The 18,483-nt window shown below is 41.0% G+C and overlaps 1 protein-coding gene across 1 annotated transcript in view; it reads right to left on the bottom strand.

Moving 5' to 3' along the window:
- Gs2 (glutamine synthetase 2) overlaps positions 1 to 18,239 on the bottom strand; it is a 303,407-nt gene extending 285,168 nt beyond the window's left edge. The window contains exon 1 of the mRNA XM_067156487.2: positions 18,139 to 18,239. Coding sequence (XP_067012588.2) covers positions 18,139 to 18,146 — 8 coding nt within the window. The 5' untranslated portion in view covers positions 18,147 to 18,239. The remainder of the gene's footprint in view (positions 1 to 18,138) is intronic.
- Positions 18,240 to 18,483: the final 244 nt, after the last annotated feature.

The following is an 18,483-nucleotide window of genomic DNA, read 5'->3' as shown; positions in this document are numbered from 1 at the left end:
CATCTTGGCAGATTCGATGGCGGCTCAGTTCGGTGATATTTGAAAGTGCTCAAATACGCCAGTCTCGTGTCTGTATATTTACTTGCATTAAAAAGATACTACGGTAAATATTCTGGCACTTCAGCGGCTCCGAAAACCGTGAAAATTAGTTAGTGGAACGTAAAGACATTATTATTATTAGTAGTAGTAGTAGTAGTAGTAATATTATTATTACGGAACTTCTAATTAAACGGGTCCATTACAGTCATCATTTCACCTATCGGCACTTAATGTCCAGTAATAAGCCTTCTGTCCGCCTCTGTGGTGTAGTGGTTAGTGTGATTAGCTGCCACCCCCCGAAGGGCCGGGTTCGATTTCCACCTCTGACACGAACTTTGAAAAGTGGTACGAGGGCTGGAACGGGGTCCACTAAGCCTCGGGAGGTCAAATGAGTAGAGGTGGTTCGATTCCCAAACTCAGCCATCCTGAAAGTGGTTTCTCATAGTTTCCTACTTCTCCAGGCAAATGCCGGGATGGTACCTAACTTAAGGCCACGGCCCCTTCCTTCCCTCTTCCTTGCCTATCCCTTCCAAACTTCGCATCCCCCGCAAGGCCCCTGTTCAGCATAGCCGGTGAGGCCGCCTGGGCGAGGTGCTGATTATTCTCCCCAGTTGTATCACCCGACCCAATGTCTCACGCTCCAGGACACTGCCCTTGAGGCGGTAGAGGTGGGATCCCTAGCTGAGTTCCAGCGAAAACCAACCCTGGAGTGTAAACAGATTAGGAAAAGGAAAAATAAGCCTTCTATTACAAATGCCCGGCGGCAATTCCACAGTTGCTCTTTTTTCTTCGAGCAATGTTCACGATGGATGCAACTACGGTTTTTGAAATTTGTCTCATTAATAACAATTTCACTGAATACTTATAGCCTTTTCTTTCAGTGTCTACCGTCCTTTCATTGACCTGAAAATTTTATGAATAAGCATAGACAACTTGCATTGTCTATTGTCAGAAATTCATCGTAGACTGTCGCATTAACAGCACAGAAGTGTTGCGCCCATTTTTCATTACTTATTAACTATTTTCTTTCATTTTGTCAGCATGGATCACTGAGTAATGCCTTTGACGTCTTATAAATCACACACAACTACACACAACACTTGATTCGCATGCATGTGCTGGTACGGATCTTCGATGTCACTGTAAGGATTCTGTGTACTTTTCACACAAACTACCCTAGACCGGTTTTCGAGTACAGCAAGTGGCCTGGCACGTGAGTCAACCTCTCCTACTTGCCAAGCCTTTACGGGAAGTGCACAACATGTATTAGCTTGTGATAAGAAACTGGTTCAACAAGCCCTATACTCTGCTACTGTACTTCCACTACGCGTGGACAGAATGACGTAACCGGCGTATCATGGTACGGCCGTTCAAAACACATTACGTCGTGAAATATTTGGCTCAGTTATGGGAAAACTAATAGGACAAGATAAAAAGTACATAGCATATATTGTGAGATGTATTTTCTTTGCCGACTAGCTTAACATCTGCATGCATCAAATCATTAAATGATCATTGTAATAATTGCAGGTGAAGGCTTACCCTAACCCGCAATACATTCTGTACTTAGCAGGTTGCTAACCCTTTCATTAATATTCTGATATGTGTGATTTTCATCCTTAGTGATGTCATTGCAAGCAGCCATGTTTGATTACTACCTGTAAAACCAAAGAGTATGCACTTCCTCTGATGATGAAAGAATACTATTTTCTGCTAGATACTGTTTGATTGTCTGACCTTCTCCAGCTTCTGAATATACTCAACAGATGGCGGAACATTCCTAATAACTTACATGCTGTTAAGAGAAAAAAGTCTACGTATGTACAGACGGCAAGGTATCGAGTCGACTAGCCTTCTGTATGACCATTACAGGGACAAATTCTTGAAAAAGTGGGTGTCTACTTAACCGAACCAGTACTCAACCACGGCCAATTGTATGTTGCACTATCTCGGGCAAGATCGTCAGAAAATAAGGCCGAAATGTCGAAGCATAAAGAATATTGTATGGAAAGAAGTTTTACAAACTACATTATCGGTATTAAATGTTCATAAAACAATATGAGTACGACAGACATATCGAGACGAGTTATCCGACGTATTTATAAGAAATGCTGCGGGTCCGAGAGTTTATTATTATTTATGATTTTCATTTCATTTCAAGGTCGCCATGATCGTTAAGGGGTCATCTCTGTATGGTGTGACACCGTGACCGGTTCGATCCCCGTCTGTAGAAACATTTTCACTATCAGAATGTTGGTAGGAGAGGTAATGGTATACAATTTCTAATCACTAGACTGTGTGAGAAGAACTTTCATTCATGCCCAAACCTCTCCGCACTGTTCACATGGAGTGAGGGCTTTTGATGCTGATTCGTCCGTCCGATGGAGACGTAAAGCTTTGTGCAGACCACTTGGTGCTGCTCGACGTCCAGACACATAGGTGCTTTGAAAGTCCCTGCTACAGTTTCATCTGTCGAGACCACCGTTTTAGAATGTCCGGAATTTACCCACGTTTCATCTAACCACACCACTCTATCAGGTCTAGTCTTCAGAATTTTCCCAAAAAATCTACCTCGACATGCTACAATTTCACTTTTTTCCATCGCAGCTTTTCTCCCTGAGAATTTTTTCCAACGAAAGCCAAGTTCTCTCAGTATTTTACTTAAACTGGTCTTTCCTCCACTGAATACGCGAGATTCTTCCAAAGAGGAAAGTAGTTTATCACGCGTGGGAAATTCCCTCCTCATGTGATAACTATACATATGTCGCCTTATCGCATCGTTATGAAATGCATCTACTTACGTCTTGGGACAATGTCTTGGTCTTCGTTTTTCAGCAGTACGCAGCACATCAGAGGGTGTATTAAGATCCACTGGACACTATTCTTTTGTAACACTTTTCACAGATTGTTTTAAAGCGTCACAAACTCGATCCACCACTTTTGTAACAGGAAGAAGGGGCCCACCGTTATCACGTTCTTTCTCAAAATATTCACGTTGCCGGTATATAAATTCACGGCTTTGGCTCTTATAACAACTGATTTTTTTTTCTTAGTCGTTTCCGATGATCCACTGGGCATGTCACAACAACAAAACATGAACGACTTGCACACACCGTGAACACATACACTTCATGCAGGCTCTATGTCTTTTCACGAGAGTTTAATCCTAATGTAAACATGGTATGTCCACGCCTCCGCCAAAGAAAGAGTTGCGATTCGCTGAGCGTGTAGTACCGACCTCCACCCCGTCAACGTCTCGTTTCGGACGTACAGGGCTGCGCATCGCATATGACAACAGTGCGAAGATCTGAACCTCTGAATAAACGACTAAACCTGGATTCTAGTTTATTGAACATATTCACGATGCACTGCCTATGGCCACTTCTGATCGGTTTTCCTCTTCAGTGCTTTACTACACGCGGACTTTTACCGCGGACTATAAGGTAAAATCGCTTCTAGAGGGCAACCGGTTGTAAATAGGTATATACCATCGCGGACTTCTTGTAGAGGTTTCTGTGCTCTACAATTCGTACGCTTACACTTGGGGTCTATCGCTGACGGTTCAGGTAGCGTAAGCCAAGAAAGCAAGTGACCGACCGACCGACATCGAACCTGCCAAGTTGGTCTAAGAAGGCCAGCGCTCTACCATGGTCGGTCACTTGCTTTCTTGGCTTACGCTGCCTGAACCGTCAACGACAGACCCCAAGTGTAAGCGTACGAATTGTAGAGCACAGAAACCCGGTAAAAAAAACTCCTTAAGATTAAATACATATTTCGGTATTATCCTCGAACTCCTCATCGAAATAAATTGTTTGACCTTCTCCACTATTTCATAAGGATTGCAATAACCTTGTCAGGACATTATTTGCCTCCTCCACTATTTCATAAGGATTGCAATAACCTTGTCAGGACATTATTTGCGTGAATGGTTCAGAAATTATGACCATTTTAGACTGTAGTGGTAATTCGTTCCCTGTTGTCTGCCTGCAAGGTGCCTTTACCTCGCCGCTAGAGGTGCTAGTGTCGCTCCAGCTGTCAACTAGATGAACCTTCCTCTTATTAGAGCTTCGCGACTCTATATATTAGACTGTGATAATACTTAATAATATTCATTATCAACAGATGGCAAAGCTATGTAATTTATAATGCCATCCAATGGCTTACCCGCTTACAGCATCTAGATGATGGAATGATGATTGATAGGGACAAGGCATGCGAGATTAAAATCAGTCCTTTGTAACAAACTGGCACACAACAAACTATGTTTTCTATCGTCTATTGCAAAGAATGAGGAGAAATGTCGATAAATTGGATATAGATATAGCCTATCTACCTGTTCACACCCTCACCTTATGAAAAAACTAGAAAATATGTACTAAAAACATAATCATTAGGCAACCTAGCCTATAGTGCGTTCCAGCCTTAAATTGCAGTACAGCGTAGATGGAGCGCGCTGTTGCGAACTCGACTTGTGAAAATCACGCTCGAGTGTGACTCAAACAGGGCGTCACAGTTCCACATTTTTCGTTTGTAATTTAGTAATTTTAAGTTCATTCATTCATAAATTAATGTTTGTAGGATGGTAAAATAAATACAATATACCTTAATCACTGGCGTTGCTCTCAGACATTGGACGTACACCTTCTAACATTTCTGTAAGGCCTGATGTTCCCGCTTTGGATGAACCGCGTTCGGGAGATGAACTTGAACTTGAGGATGATCCGGACGATGAAGAAAGTCGTATTAAAAACTTTCCATCGTCGACATCGTCCTGTAATTCGTCTGCTTTCCACAAATCTCTTTCATTTTTCTTTACTTCGTTCACGTAATTTGCCCAATTGTCTTATGTTTTTATGGCATAAAAATGTTAGTTCAGCATTTGGAACAAAACCATGTTCATTACCCGCGTAGATTAAGGCAAATCACGGTCCTCGTCTTTTTGGTGGCCTCACCCCTTCAGTGGCGGCCTGCCGTGCACTTTTCACTGTCGTATCCTTCCATTCTTTTATCACTGCCTGCCCAATATTTACCCACGATTCATCTGTGTAAATTATAGCTTTATTTTGTGCAATCAAACGTTTTATCTCCCTGAGATATCTGTGCCTATATCATGTAAGAAGCGATACAACGTAGTTTTGGAAAATCGTGTCAAAAAATCTCCTCCATGGTTAGCGTGCTGGCCTTTGGTCACAGGAGTCCCGGGTTCGATTCCCGGCAGGGTCGGGAATTTTAACCATAATTGGTTAATTTCGCTGACACGGGGGCTGGGTGTCTTCATCATCATCTCATCCTTATCATGACGCGCACGTCGCCTACGGGCATCCTGCATCTGGCGAGCTCAACTTCTCCTCGGACATTCCCGGCACTAAAAGCTATACGCTATTCGTAACAATCTGTAGCTTTAGCTGTTTCACTCACTACGCTGCTCATATTCATAGTCTCTCATTATAATATTGCGTTCTTTTCCCCTGAGTTTACCTACGGAACGTTTCTTTTTAATTTGACGATCCATTGTACACCCTTCTGCACTTTTTCTTCGAACTAAGAACCCCCCGCACGAGCACGAACTGACAACTACACAAACACAACAAACACAATCCACGTGTCCTCCAGAACTATACATTTATCACTGATCTTGTCCGGCTCCATGGCTAAATGGTTAGCGTCCTGACCTTTGGTCCAGAGGGCCCCGGGTTCAATTCCCGGCCGGGTCGGGGATTTTAACCTTCATTGGTTAATTCCAATGGCTCGGGGGCTGGGTATGTGTGACGTCTTCAGCATTATAATTCATCACAGGTAGGGCCCCATTCTTATAGACGCGCAGGTCGCCTATGCGGCGTCAACTCGAAAGACCTGCACTCGACCTCTTCGGAGGCCACACGCCATTAAATATTATATATATCACTGATCTTTATTTAATTAATCTTATGATACTGATTAAATGAACACCACTGCACACGGCTGTCCATATATTTAAAAGCTCAGCCAGCCGAGTCACTCGTGAAACGTAAACAAACGAGACGTTCTCCGTCATAAATTAAGAGATGACGAGATAAGGACTTGAGGTATGATTTAAAAATAACTTCCATATCCGAAGACCGTTTGCTTTGCTTTAACCACGCCATGATCGTTCTGCACTTTTTCTTCGAAATTAGATCCCCACGCACGAGCACGAACTCACGAACCACACAAACGAAATACACTTTCCCCTCAAGAATTGTACATATGTCACTGATATGTATTTAATCACTATTATACATACTACTGACGAAATGAGCACTGCACTGCATTTGACTGTCTGGTAATGTTAAAAGCGCATGTTGGCAGATCATTACCGGTACTTCAGCCAGCCGAGTCACGCGCGAAACCAAAATTCAAGGATATATTCTTCCTGTCACAAATTAAGAACTAAGCAAGATAAAAACTTCGGGATTGTTTTAAAAATAACTTCCATATTTGAAGACCATTTGCCTCGCTTTGACCTCCCATGCAAATTCAATAGGAAAAACGCTGGCCAGCGACTGACTTTTTCGTGCCTGCACATAAAATTCCCTAAACATGACTGAAAATAAACGCATATACTGCATTTTGTTATCATTTAAATTTAAAAATAAACTTATCTACATCGAGCTGAAATATTTATTTATCAGCAGTGAAAAAATTAGGAAAATAATGAATATAAAACAGAAGTTATGACATGATAAGTTCTATGCAATGAAGTTTTTGCATTTGGCGAAACTTTCCATTATATTACCATTTTCACACTAAATTATTTTTTTACTTTTTTTGTTAACGGCATCAAATGCGCCTTGAAATTCTGTACATAACACGATATTCACCCATTTTAACCGATAACATTCTGATTTACGGATATTTGGCAAACCCGCTGCATTAGAGTAGGACAGCGCCATCCGCAAAACATGGGAGAAGGAAAGAGACGGAATTATACCATTACTTCTGTACTGCAATTTAAGGTCGGAACGCTCTATAGTTGCCATATAATACTTATAATGAGATAATTTGATAGGCTATTTACATGACCAATTTCTCCTTTATGCCTTATGTAAAACTTTTCTTAGTTATATACTAGCAACTCTGTAACATGGTTTTACGCCGTCAATAAATATTATTATTATTATTATTATTATTATTATTATTATTATTATTGTTACGGAGTTATCCGTGGAAGGCAGAGGTGAAAGAAGGTGCGGGCTGGAATGGGTCTAACTACAAGTCCGAAAGATGAATTTTAAAATTTAAATAAAGGTTATATTTTCAATTGATAACAAGATTTAACAATTTTCACTAGGTGAAATAACAAAGAAAAATCAGGTACAATGCAACGTTACAAACGACAGCACAAGTTAAGAGGATATTACAAATTCTGGGCTACGAGCCCCAAAGTCTGAGCTCTCAGCTCACAACCACAAATTACCAAAGGGCAGAAAACCCCTCATTACATGGAGCACTTGCTCCCAACTTCACATCTCAAGCCTCTCTAAGGCACTTTTACCACAACACCATAAAGAGCTGACACGCTCTCGATCTTTCGAGCCTATAAAGGCCATAACAGATTATTACACTAAACTGCCGTCAAGGCATAACTTATAAAGAAACAGGGGTAACTTGTACCCAACCTACAGGGCCTTCGCAAGGAAGGAAAAACAACAGGGTAAGTTACTGGCCCAAAGTATAGTGAGGACTGGAGGCGAGAATTTGCACTCCTATATATACATTTTAAAACCTAAGTGGCTCTCGGCCGATTACACAGGGGCTAATCCCAAGCTAGGGAGGTGACTCGAATGAGAAAACTTTAACACATTAAGGAAGAGAAGAAACGGTTGTGAAAATGTAGTCACCTCAACTTCAAAATGAAGGGGAGCTCGAGAGGGTAAAGCACTCTCTATCCCCGATTTACAGTTGAAGAAATTTGTAGTTTTTACATAGACTGAAAAGGGATTTACATTTTAAAGAGATAGGTTACATATTAAAGGTTTCGAACCTTCCCCGCGAGTTAAACTGCTGAGCTAGCAAAGAGAAAAAAAAGATATTAATCGGCCATTACCTTGTTGAAGAGCTGCTGCCCGAAGAAAGAGGTGCTACCCGCCCCCTGCTATGCTTCTATACACTAAGCAAGATGTTGTTGAAGTGGCCCGGAGACAAGAAAATCAGCAGTTTTTATACCCTCGCGGAAAATTCGAGACCTTTCATGAATGATTAAGACCCGCCCACAAAAGTTTATTGGCTAACAGCAAAAGGTTATACACAAATCGATGAAGAAACACCTTATTGGTGGGAAATTAATTACAGAAATTTAGGATAGGTTAAATTCAAAACAGGCGGAAAGGAAGCTTAATATTGCCAACCCTCAAATGAAAGAACAAAATTTAGTAAAGACAAAACTTATGAATACAAAATTTCTCCAAGAAAGTTCATTCCTTCTCACCAGAGTGCATTATCATAGTTTTTTAGTAGAGACATCTGTTAGAGAATGTCCACACTTCTTGATCCACAAAAGCAATTCAAAAACACCCAGTGACATCTTCTGATAAACAGTTGAGTTGATTCCGTTTTTAAGGTTCAGAGTTTCTCCTGTAGAGGAGTTTCAATTGGCGCAAGTTTTGAACTTGCGTCGTAGAGGTCTACCGCCCGGTACTATTATTATTATTATTATTATTATTATTATTATTATTATTATTATTGTTGTTGTTGTTGTATCGGGCGGTACACCTCTACGCGACGCAAGTTCAAATCATCTTGCGCCAATTGAAACTTCTCTACTGGAGAAACCCGGAACTTTAACCACCGAACTAACTCTACTGTTTATCAGAAGATGTCACTACGTGTTTTGATTTGCTTTTGTTTTTTATTAATCAAGAAGTGTGGACAGACTCTAACAGAGGTCTCTACCAAGAACTATGATAACGCACTCTGGTGTAAAGGAATGTACCTTCTTGGAGAAATTTTGTATTCAAAAGTTGTTGTCTTTACTAAATTTTGTTCTTTTATTTTTGGGTTGGCAACATTAATCCTTTCCGCCAGGTTTGAACTTAGCCAATCCCGAATTTCTTTAATTAATTTTCGGCCAATCGGGGCTTTCTTCTCCAATTTTGTATGTAACTGTGTACTGTAGCCAATAAAAGTTTGAGGGCGGGTTGTTATCATTCATGAGAGGTCTCGAACTTTCCACGAGGGTATAAAAACTGCTGTTTTTCTTGTCTCCTGACCACTTCAGTAACATCTAGCTTAGTGTGTGGATATGTAGCAGGGGGCGGGAAGCGCCTCGTTCTTCAGACAGCAGTTCTTCAACAAGGTAATGGCCTTTTTAACATCTTTATTTCTTGCTAGCTCAGCAGTCTAACTCTCGGGGAGGGTTCGAAACCTTTAATGTGTAAACCATCTCTTTTAAAATGTAAATTCCTTTTTAGTCTATGTAAAAACTACGAATCTCTTTTACTGTAAAGCGGGGATAGAGAGTGCTTTACCCTCTCGAGCTCCCCTTCATATTTGAAATTGAGGTGACTACGTTTTCATAACCGTTTCTTCTCTTCCTTAATGTATTAAAGTTTTCTCATACGAGTCACCTCCTTAGTATGGGATTAGCCCCTGTATAATCGGCCTAGTGCCACCTAGGTTTTAGGAAGTGTCATTCGGGAGTGCAAGTATTCGCCTCCATTCATTTGGTATTTTGGGCCATTTAAATTAATTTATGATTATTTTCTATTCAGGCCCTAGTAGGTTGGGTACTAGTTACCCCTGTTTATTTATAAGTATGCCTTAAGGGCAGTCAAGGGTAAAGTTTGTTTATGGCCTTCTGATAGGCTTGAACTATTGAGAGCGGGTCAGCTCTTTCTGGTATTTTAAAAGGTGCCTCGAGGAGGCTTGACATTACGTGGCGGGAGCAAACGCTCCATGTAATTAAGGGTTTTCTGCCCTTTGGTATCTGTGGTTGTGAGCTGAAAGCTCAGACTGTGGGGCTCGTAGCCCAGAATTTGTAAAGTTGGATTGTACCTGACTTCCTTGTTATTTCCACTAGTGGAAACTGGTTACATTTTTCTCCCATTTTGGACTTCTTGATCGTGTACCTGATTTAACTGGTTGTTATTTGTTGTACGCTCAAAATTCTATGTCACCATTGTTAAGTTTTGAAAATATAACCTTTGTTGAAATTTTAATTCATCTTTCGAACTTGTAGTTAGACCCATTCCAGCCCGCACCTTCTTTCACCTCTGACTTCCACGGATAACTCCGTAACAAGTGGTAGCAGGGCGTGGTTGAATGGGTCTCAATTTAGCCCCTTTTGACGGCTAAACATTGCTTTTGATCCGAACTCTAACAATTTTCTCCGTCGCTGGAATTTTTCCATTTTTCTAAATTTGTAAAGTGTCTGTCATCATGCCCGGCCCTCGCGATGTCCTCCATCCCGGCTATGAGCCTTCTAATTGTAAAATTACATTCGGGAGTTGGTGAGTTCGAATTCCAGCGACGAGAGCCAAGAAAATATTTCTCCCTGGTTTCCCATTTTTACACCAGGCAAATAATGGAGCTGCAGTGAGAGATGAAAATGGCTAGAGAGTAAGCACAAAATACAGAATTGCAAGAACTGCTTGGACAGACAAACGTTGCGGGGAAAGTTCGGCAAGGTGGGCTAGGCATGTATACAGAGAATGCCTAACACTCGGGCTGACCGAGTAGGCAATGCAGTTTTGGTCGCGTAACCCAGTAGCGGCGATTGGGAATTAGAAGTCGGGGGTGGGGATGATCAGACAACAAAAAGTACGCGGGATTGTGGTATACAGAGGGCGGGGGTATCTATACCAAAGCTGAAACAAAAACTACACAATGGTAAGTTTTTAATCCTGTTTGAGCAGGATGCGGTAGTGCTAGATTTTTGAGATTTTATTCAATACTGTACAAAAACTTTCACTACAGGAACAATATTACACATGTATTACAATAAAGTATGGCGTGATTATACAATTACAAATCATTTCGTATTCGACTACACACTAAGAAACTAACAGGTACTAAAGAGAATGCCAGTCTGAAATACGGGAGCGGCAAGCTGGTGAATCATACCTCAGTGTCCATGACCTTGGCAAAATACTAATAATAATAATGAAAAAAAAAACCTACAACCTGTTTTCCAGTCATTGACCGGGTCAGGGAAGGAATGAATGAAGCCCTATCTTGCGGCGAGGATAAGAATCTAATTTTTTTTTTTTTGCTATTGGCTTTACGTCGCACCGACACAGATAGGTCTTATGGCGACGATGGGACAGGAAAGGGCTAGGACTGGGAAGGAAGCGGCCGTGGCCTTAATTAAGGTACAGCCCCAGCATTTACCTGGTGTGAAAATGGGAAACCACGGAAAACCATCTTCAGGGCTGCCGACAGTGGGGTTCGAACCACCTATCTCCCGAATACTGGATACTGGCCGCTCTTAAGCGACTGCAGCTATCGAGCTCGGTAGGATAAGAATCGTGCCGGTTGCCGAGGTCTGTCACACTACTCAGGGGCAATATTAATGACTGACAGATGAAATGAAATAATAATGGAGTGTTGCTGGAATGAAATATGACAGCAAAAACCGGAGTACACGGAGAAAAACCTGTCCCGCCTTCTTTTTGTCCAGCACAAATTTTACGTGGAGTGATCGGGATTTGAACCACGGAATCCAGCGGTGAGAGGCCGACGCGCTGCCGCATAAGCCAGCGAGGCTCTAATAATAATAATAATAATAATAATAATAATAATAATAATAATAATAATAATAATAATAATAATAATAATAGTAATAATATTGTTGTTGATTTTATGACCCACTAACTTCTCCTTGACGCCGAGGTGCCGGAGTTTTGTCCAGCAGGAGTTCTTTTACGTGCCACTAAATCTACCGACACCGAGACCGACGTATGTGAACACCCGACTGAGCCAAGTTGGGTCAGAAAGCCAGCGCCTCAACCGTCTGAGCCACCACAGCCAGATGAAAAAAAACGCATCATAAAACAAGAGAGACAATTTCTCAGAAAAATCTTAGGACCAAAATACGAAAATGGAATTCGGATGAAGAAGAAAACAGGTTCGCCTCTGTGGTGTAGTGGTTAATGATATCAGCTGCCACCCCCGGAAATTTGAAAAGTGGTACGAGAACTGGAACGGGGTCCACTCAGCCTCGGGAGGCCAACTGAGTATAGGGGGGTTCGATTCCCGCATCAACCATCCTCGAAGTGGTTTTCCGTGCAGTCCCACTTCTCCACGCACATGCCGGGATGCTATCAATCTTAAGGCCACGGCTACTTCCTTCCCTCATCCTTGTCTATCCCTTCCAATCTTCCCGTCCCTCACAAGGCCCCTGTTCAGCATAGCAGGCGATGCAGCCTGGTCGATGTACTGGTCTTCCTCCCCGGTTGTATCCCTGACTCGAAGTCTCACGCTCCAGGGCACTGCCTTTGAGGCGATCTAGGTGGGATTATTGGCTGAGTCGGAAGGAAAAAACCAGCCCCGAAGGGTAAACGGATTAAGGGAGAAAAACAGGAAAATTCACAGATAATTTTTAAAATCTGAATAACATTTTACAGACACCTACACAAAATCGATAACAAGAGGGTGACAAAGAAATTTCTAAACTAAGCACTATTCCTGAAAACCGCAACAATTGGTTAGCGGAAATAAACGAAAATCTAGGAGAAATTGGTATTGCCGAGGAAGCCATTGAAGATAGAACATTTCCTTTTTTGCTACCGACACAGATAGGTCTTATGGCGACGATGGGATAGGTAAGGCCTAGGAATGGGAAGGGAGCGGCCGTGGCCTTAATTAAGGTACAGCCCCAGTATTTGCCTGGTATGAAAATAGAAAACGACAGAAAACCATCTTCAGGGCTGCCGACAGTGGTGATCGAACCCAATACCGCCCGGATGCAAGCTCACAGCTGCGCGCCCCTAACCGCACGGCCAACTCGCCCGATTAACAACATTTACAAGCTTAGTAAACAAAGATAAATTTGCACAGAAACATAAAAGAAAATTACAGGATGGACAGGAACTTGGCGAACAAATGGAGATACTGGGACGAAGTTCAAACGCGCTTCTTATTTGGGCATAACGAATCAAGAAGAACAATACTGATATTGTATGACCTCCGCGGAGAAGGGAGTGGAAAACATCACAAGAAAGTCATTCTCTCATAACTATTATTTATGTCATGCCTTCATCTGCGGCGAAGTTAAGGCTCACGGCCCTCTCTTACACTTAACCACATAATATCTATAATAAACTTCAGAAAACAGAATAATGAAATAAGAATAAAAAATCCTGACGATATTCGTTACTAGCATTCACACATGCTGGTTGTATATTTAATAGATAATCTCGGCAAGACCGCTCAAAGAGGCTAAAGGGGTGCAATTCCTAACACTGACTGGAAGGGAATTCCATAGCCTTGCACAAGACAGCTGAAAGGGGAGGTTAAATGATGAGCGATGCACAGGAATTGAGGAATTGAGGAATTCAACAGACGAAATACGAGAGTTGCAATGTGAAGATATCGTAGTTTATTTTTATTATTATTATTATTATTGTTACGGAGATATCCGTGGTAGGTAGAGGTGAAAGAAGGTGCGGGTGTGAATGGGTTTCAAGCTACGAAATTAACGTGCAATGTAAATTTAATTTAAAATTTAACTAGGTTATATTTTCTTTTCAAAAACAAGAGATAACAATCATAACAGGTACAGAGTAGCAAAAAGTAGGCACAATATTACTGGATTCGGGCTCAGTGCCCTTACTTCATAACTCTTGGGCAATCAGCCCCGCCTTACTCCAAAAAAAATTTTAGCCAAGGGGCAGAAAACCCCATTCATGCCCCGGAGCACTGGCTCCAAACATTACACATAAAGCCTGCACGAGGCATACAGAAACAAATTTCAAATAGCGATCCGCTCTCAAAATTGTAAGCCTATCACAAGGCCACACCAAACTCTACCTTCAAGCTGTCCTCTAAGGACGTATTCACAGGGGTAAAATACCCAACCTACGGAGGTCTATTACATGAAAAGAAGGTTGATTACATGACCTCTAAAATAACAATTTGAGAGGAGGCGATCTTGCACTCCTAATACACTTTGTTTTTAAAGCCTAATCTGGCTCTGGGCCGCTAACGCAAGGGCTAATCCCATACTACAGAGGTGACTTAGAGAAGAACACTTTACATTACATAAACGAAGAATAGTTTGAGAAAATAAGTTCACCTCAGAACAAATGTGAGTGGGAGCTCGAGAGGGTTAGCACTCTCTATCCCAATATGTAGCTTTACAAGAAAAAGATGAAAAGAGTAATTACATTTTAGGAAAAGGTTACATGATGGAAATGCTTCGAACCCGCCGCGAGTGTTAAACTGCCGACCTAGCAAGAAAAGAAGTTATTAATAGGCCATTACCTGGTGTTGAACGGCTGAAGAAGAAAGAGGCGCTTCCCGCCTCCTGCTATGTACTTAATACACTGAAAGATGGAACAGAAGTGGCCTCGGAGACCCTAAAATCAGCAGTTTATATCCTCTCGCGGAAGATTCTAGGCGTTAGGGGAAATAAAACACCCTCCCTCAAAGTTTTTATTGGCTAGGGAAAAGAAACCCCTACATAGAGGAAGAAGAAACACATAATTGGTGGAAAATTAATTAAAGAAATTCGGGATTGGCTAGATCCAAAATAAGGGGAAAAAGAGGGGTATACAGCCAACTTAAACCATGACAGAAAGAAATTTAACAAAGAACAAACTCTTGAAATAAAAATTTCTCCAACAAAATAGTTCTTTGACTCCGCACTAGGGTGCGCTATTGTTGATCTTCAGTAGTGTCCTCTAGAAGAGAAAGTTCACACTTCTTACTTCAAGCGAAACAAAGACACATCAAAAATGACACAGTCCACAAACTCAAAAATTTCCACGTGGTGACATCTTCTGAGAAAGTAGAGAATTAATAGAATAGATAAAGTTCAACCTTCCTCCAGAAGAGGAGTTTCAACTGGCGCAACTTTTAAATAAACGGTGTAGAGGTTTACCGCCCGGTACAATTATTATTATTACTTTTTTTGCAGGTTGCTTTACGTCGCACCGACACAGATAGGTCTTATGGCGATGATGGAATAGGAAAGACCTAGGAGTTGGAAGGAAGCGGCCATGGCCTTAATTAAGGTACAGCCCCAGCATTTACCTGGTGTGAAAATGGGAAACCACGGAAACCATCTTCAGGGCTGCCGACAGTGGGGCTCGAACCCACGATCTCCCGGATGCAAGCTCACAGCCGCGCGCCTCTACGTGCACGGCCAACTCGCCCGGTTATCTATTTTTAACCAGGAGAGTATTTTGTAATAGGGGGAGTTGAAAATTGAGTTGAAAATATAAACCTAATTCATGAGTCCATTGCCTTCCGTAATTTCAATGTTTGTTCCATGGTGGCATCTATCCTTACAATATCACAATAATTCAATATGGAAAATAGGAGTTTAATTTTCATGCTTAGTGGAAGAAGTGATTGGCGAGTATTGAGGGGGTGAAGTGATGAGGATGAGTTAATTTTCCCAGACACCTGTTATGTGTTCACTCCAATCTAGTGTGTCACTTATGATAATCCGAAATTTTTTTTTACAGCTACACCACAAAGGAAAATGTCAGCTGAGAGACTGTAGGTCTCGCGGAAGAGTTGACCGACGAAGGTCAGCAGAAAATATGAACGTGAGAGTGGAAACCAGCTAAGGGTCCATTCCCAGCGATCGATTCTTCACGCCCCTGGGGCTTTACTCATTTAAGTACTCTCTTACCACAGTCAGAGGCTGTCGGATTTTTGTAGGACAAAAACACGCCCGTTCAACACTCCGTGTCGTCCGTTGTCGGCATGTAAAAAGATGTTTACCCGATACAATTAATTAAAACTCAGCCACACTCCCATCGGGTAGAGTAAAACTGAACATCGAAATTGACTCGCAGCTAGCCTTCATGACACCAAATGAAATTGTCTGAAACATGGTAGTTGAGGGCATATTCTGTTATTATTATTATTAATCCAGGCATTGCACTGTGGGGTCCCGCAGACCTCACAGATTAAAACAAATGTGGTATCCTTTATCTATCGGTTCACCCGAAAGGACGTGGGTTCGATTCCCCGTCAGAAAGTCGAAAATTTTAAGAAATTATATTTCCACTTCCTGAGGTTCGCATGGTCCTGAGGTCCACTCAATCTAAAAAAAAAAAAAAAATTAAAAAAAAATCCGTGCTAATTCCTGGTGGCAAAGGCGAGCGGGGGGAGAGCTAATCACTACCCCTCCAAGTGCAGAGGTTACGTAGAGTGGAAGACTTTTACCTTCCAACCCTTCCAGCGAGTTCAGGGTCTGTATGAAGATGATTCCTTTTTTTTGTTGTTTCTTTTCTGTGCCTGAAATATTCTATCTCCCATTTGAAATTGGTTCGCACTCATGCCAGGAATCTTCAAAGCCCGTAAGAATAAATAAGCGAGTCCTGTCACGCACACATACACACAAATAAATAAATAAATAAATAAATAAATAAATAAATAAATAAATAAATAAATAAATTTAAGCAGCGTCCCCTAGACCAGAGGTTTCCATTTATTAGGGGGGTCGAAGGCCACATTGACAACCTTACGTATGATCGCGAGCCACACTTTAACAGGCCAATTTTCGTAAAATTTCGCAAATAGAACAGGGGTACCAGTATGAAATAATATGCACAGTTCAATTGAAATTAAGGTTTAGTAATTTTAATTACTTAAAAAGCTATTTTACAACTGCATAAAAAGAGTGAAATTAAAAATAAACACTATTATACACAGGACAATTGGAATTTGAAGAAGAGCACGCAACAATGTCAATTCATTTTAATTAATATTTGACATATGACAAAAAAAAAAAAAAAGGAAAAAAGTCCTAAAGACAAACTGAAATTAATAATGTAGTCAAAACAGAACTTAAAGAAGGACAATTTAGTGGGAATAGAGTGAAAGGAACCATGATATACAGTTGTAAGAGCTTAAAATAGCAGCAACGTACTTCCAGGAATACTTTTCTGAAAATTTCTTGGAATATATAGCACTGTGCGCCAGTCAGTATTACCAGTGAGAGGAGAAGGAAGAATATCATTACATGTTGCGTTAGTGAGGTTGGCATGGATCACACACTGGCATTTGTACGGGCTAATTTTCCGCGAAAGTTTCGATTTTACATTTTTAAAATAAAAAAATAATCTATTCAGATCAAGTGAATACTTCAAAACAGGAAATAATATTAAAGAATGAATTAATTCGGACTTGGATCCATAAACGGTATAAACATTAATACATTTTTGAACGAGCAATGAAATATTTTTTTTGGTAAATTTTCTTCACATTTCTTAAAATATCTTTTTAAAACCCTCGCGGGTGGCAAAATGTAGCTTCGCGGGCCTCATGTGGCCCGTAGGCCGCCATTTGGAAACTCCTGCTCTAGACCCTAGTGTGCAGTCCGCGAGACATACTGTATGCTGTAGAAAGGTTATTATTATTATTATTATTATTATTATTATTATTATTATTATTATTATTATTATTATTATTATTATCACCCAGAGGCAAAACATATATTGACCTAGGGAGGTCGATTAGGAAAAATGAAAATCAGATCATTGTTCCAAGGGGAAGTACAAGTAGATCTCTGCTGTTATAATTAGTGGACGCAATCCCTGTTCCTATCAGAATCTCGTGGTAACAACGCCCATGTCAGAATTTGTGAAGCCCTGTTTCTACGCAGACGTGTAGATTTACAGTAGCTCATGATTGACAACGACAGTCAAGATCCTCAAATGAATCAACAAGAATAACAACAAAATGGTAACCTTGACCTTATTTTTATGTTTCTTTTCACCCGTTCCATCTGTCGTAAGTACCGAACAAATAGGAAAAACACAAGCATATCTGCATGTGACGCATGGAAACTGAGCTTGATAAGCCTGGACAGAAATGATGACAGTCTACAAAAGTATGTTGCTTTATCGATCTAGACATTTTTCAGATCATAGAGCACTGGTTTTAGTTAGTGTAACTGTATCTTACCGGGACATTGTGGTATTGCTTTCCTTGTCTGGAGCAGAAGAAACAAACACAACCCAGCAGCACTTCTAACACGTGGAGCAACAGCTACACGGAAATGACGTAGTGACTGGAGGTTGTAGTACTGTGCACGTGACCCAAACAAACGAGCATCACCAGACCAGCTGTTGGAACAAACTCTGCGTGCCTAACGAAAAGAAGAATGACGCTATTTGTCGCTTGGACAAACAAACAGCACTTTTATTGATTTTCTTAGAAGTAAGCAGAGAAACGTGTATAGTACTTATTGATCTAGAAAAAAATAAAATTGATATGGAAATTATTGTGCAAAACAATGCGCAAAGTAGG

Source organism: Anabrus simplex, chromosome 12 (assembly GCF_040414725.1).
Source record: "Anabrus simplex isolate iqAnaSimp1 chromosome 12, ASM4041472v1, whole genome shotgun sequence".
NCBI lineage: Eukaryota > Metazoa > Arthropoda > Insecta > Orthoptera > Tettigoniidae > Anabrus > Anabrus simplex.
The sequence above is the reverse complement of the archived record's forward strand: the minus strand, read 5'-3'. Positions and strand labels throughout refer to the sequence as shown.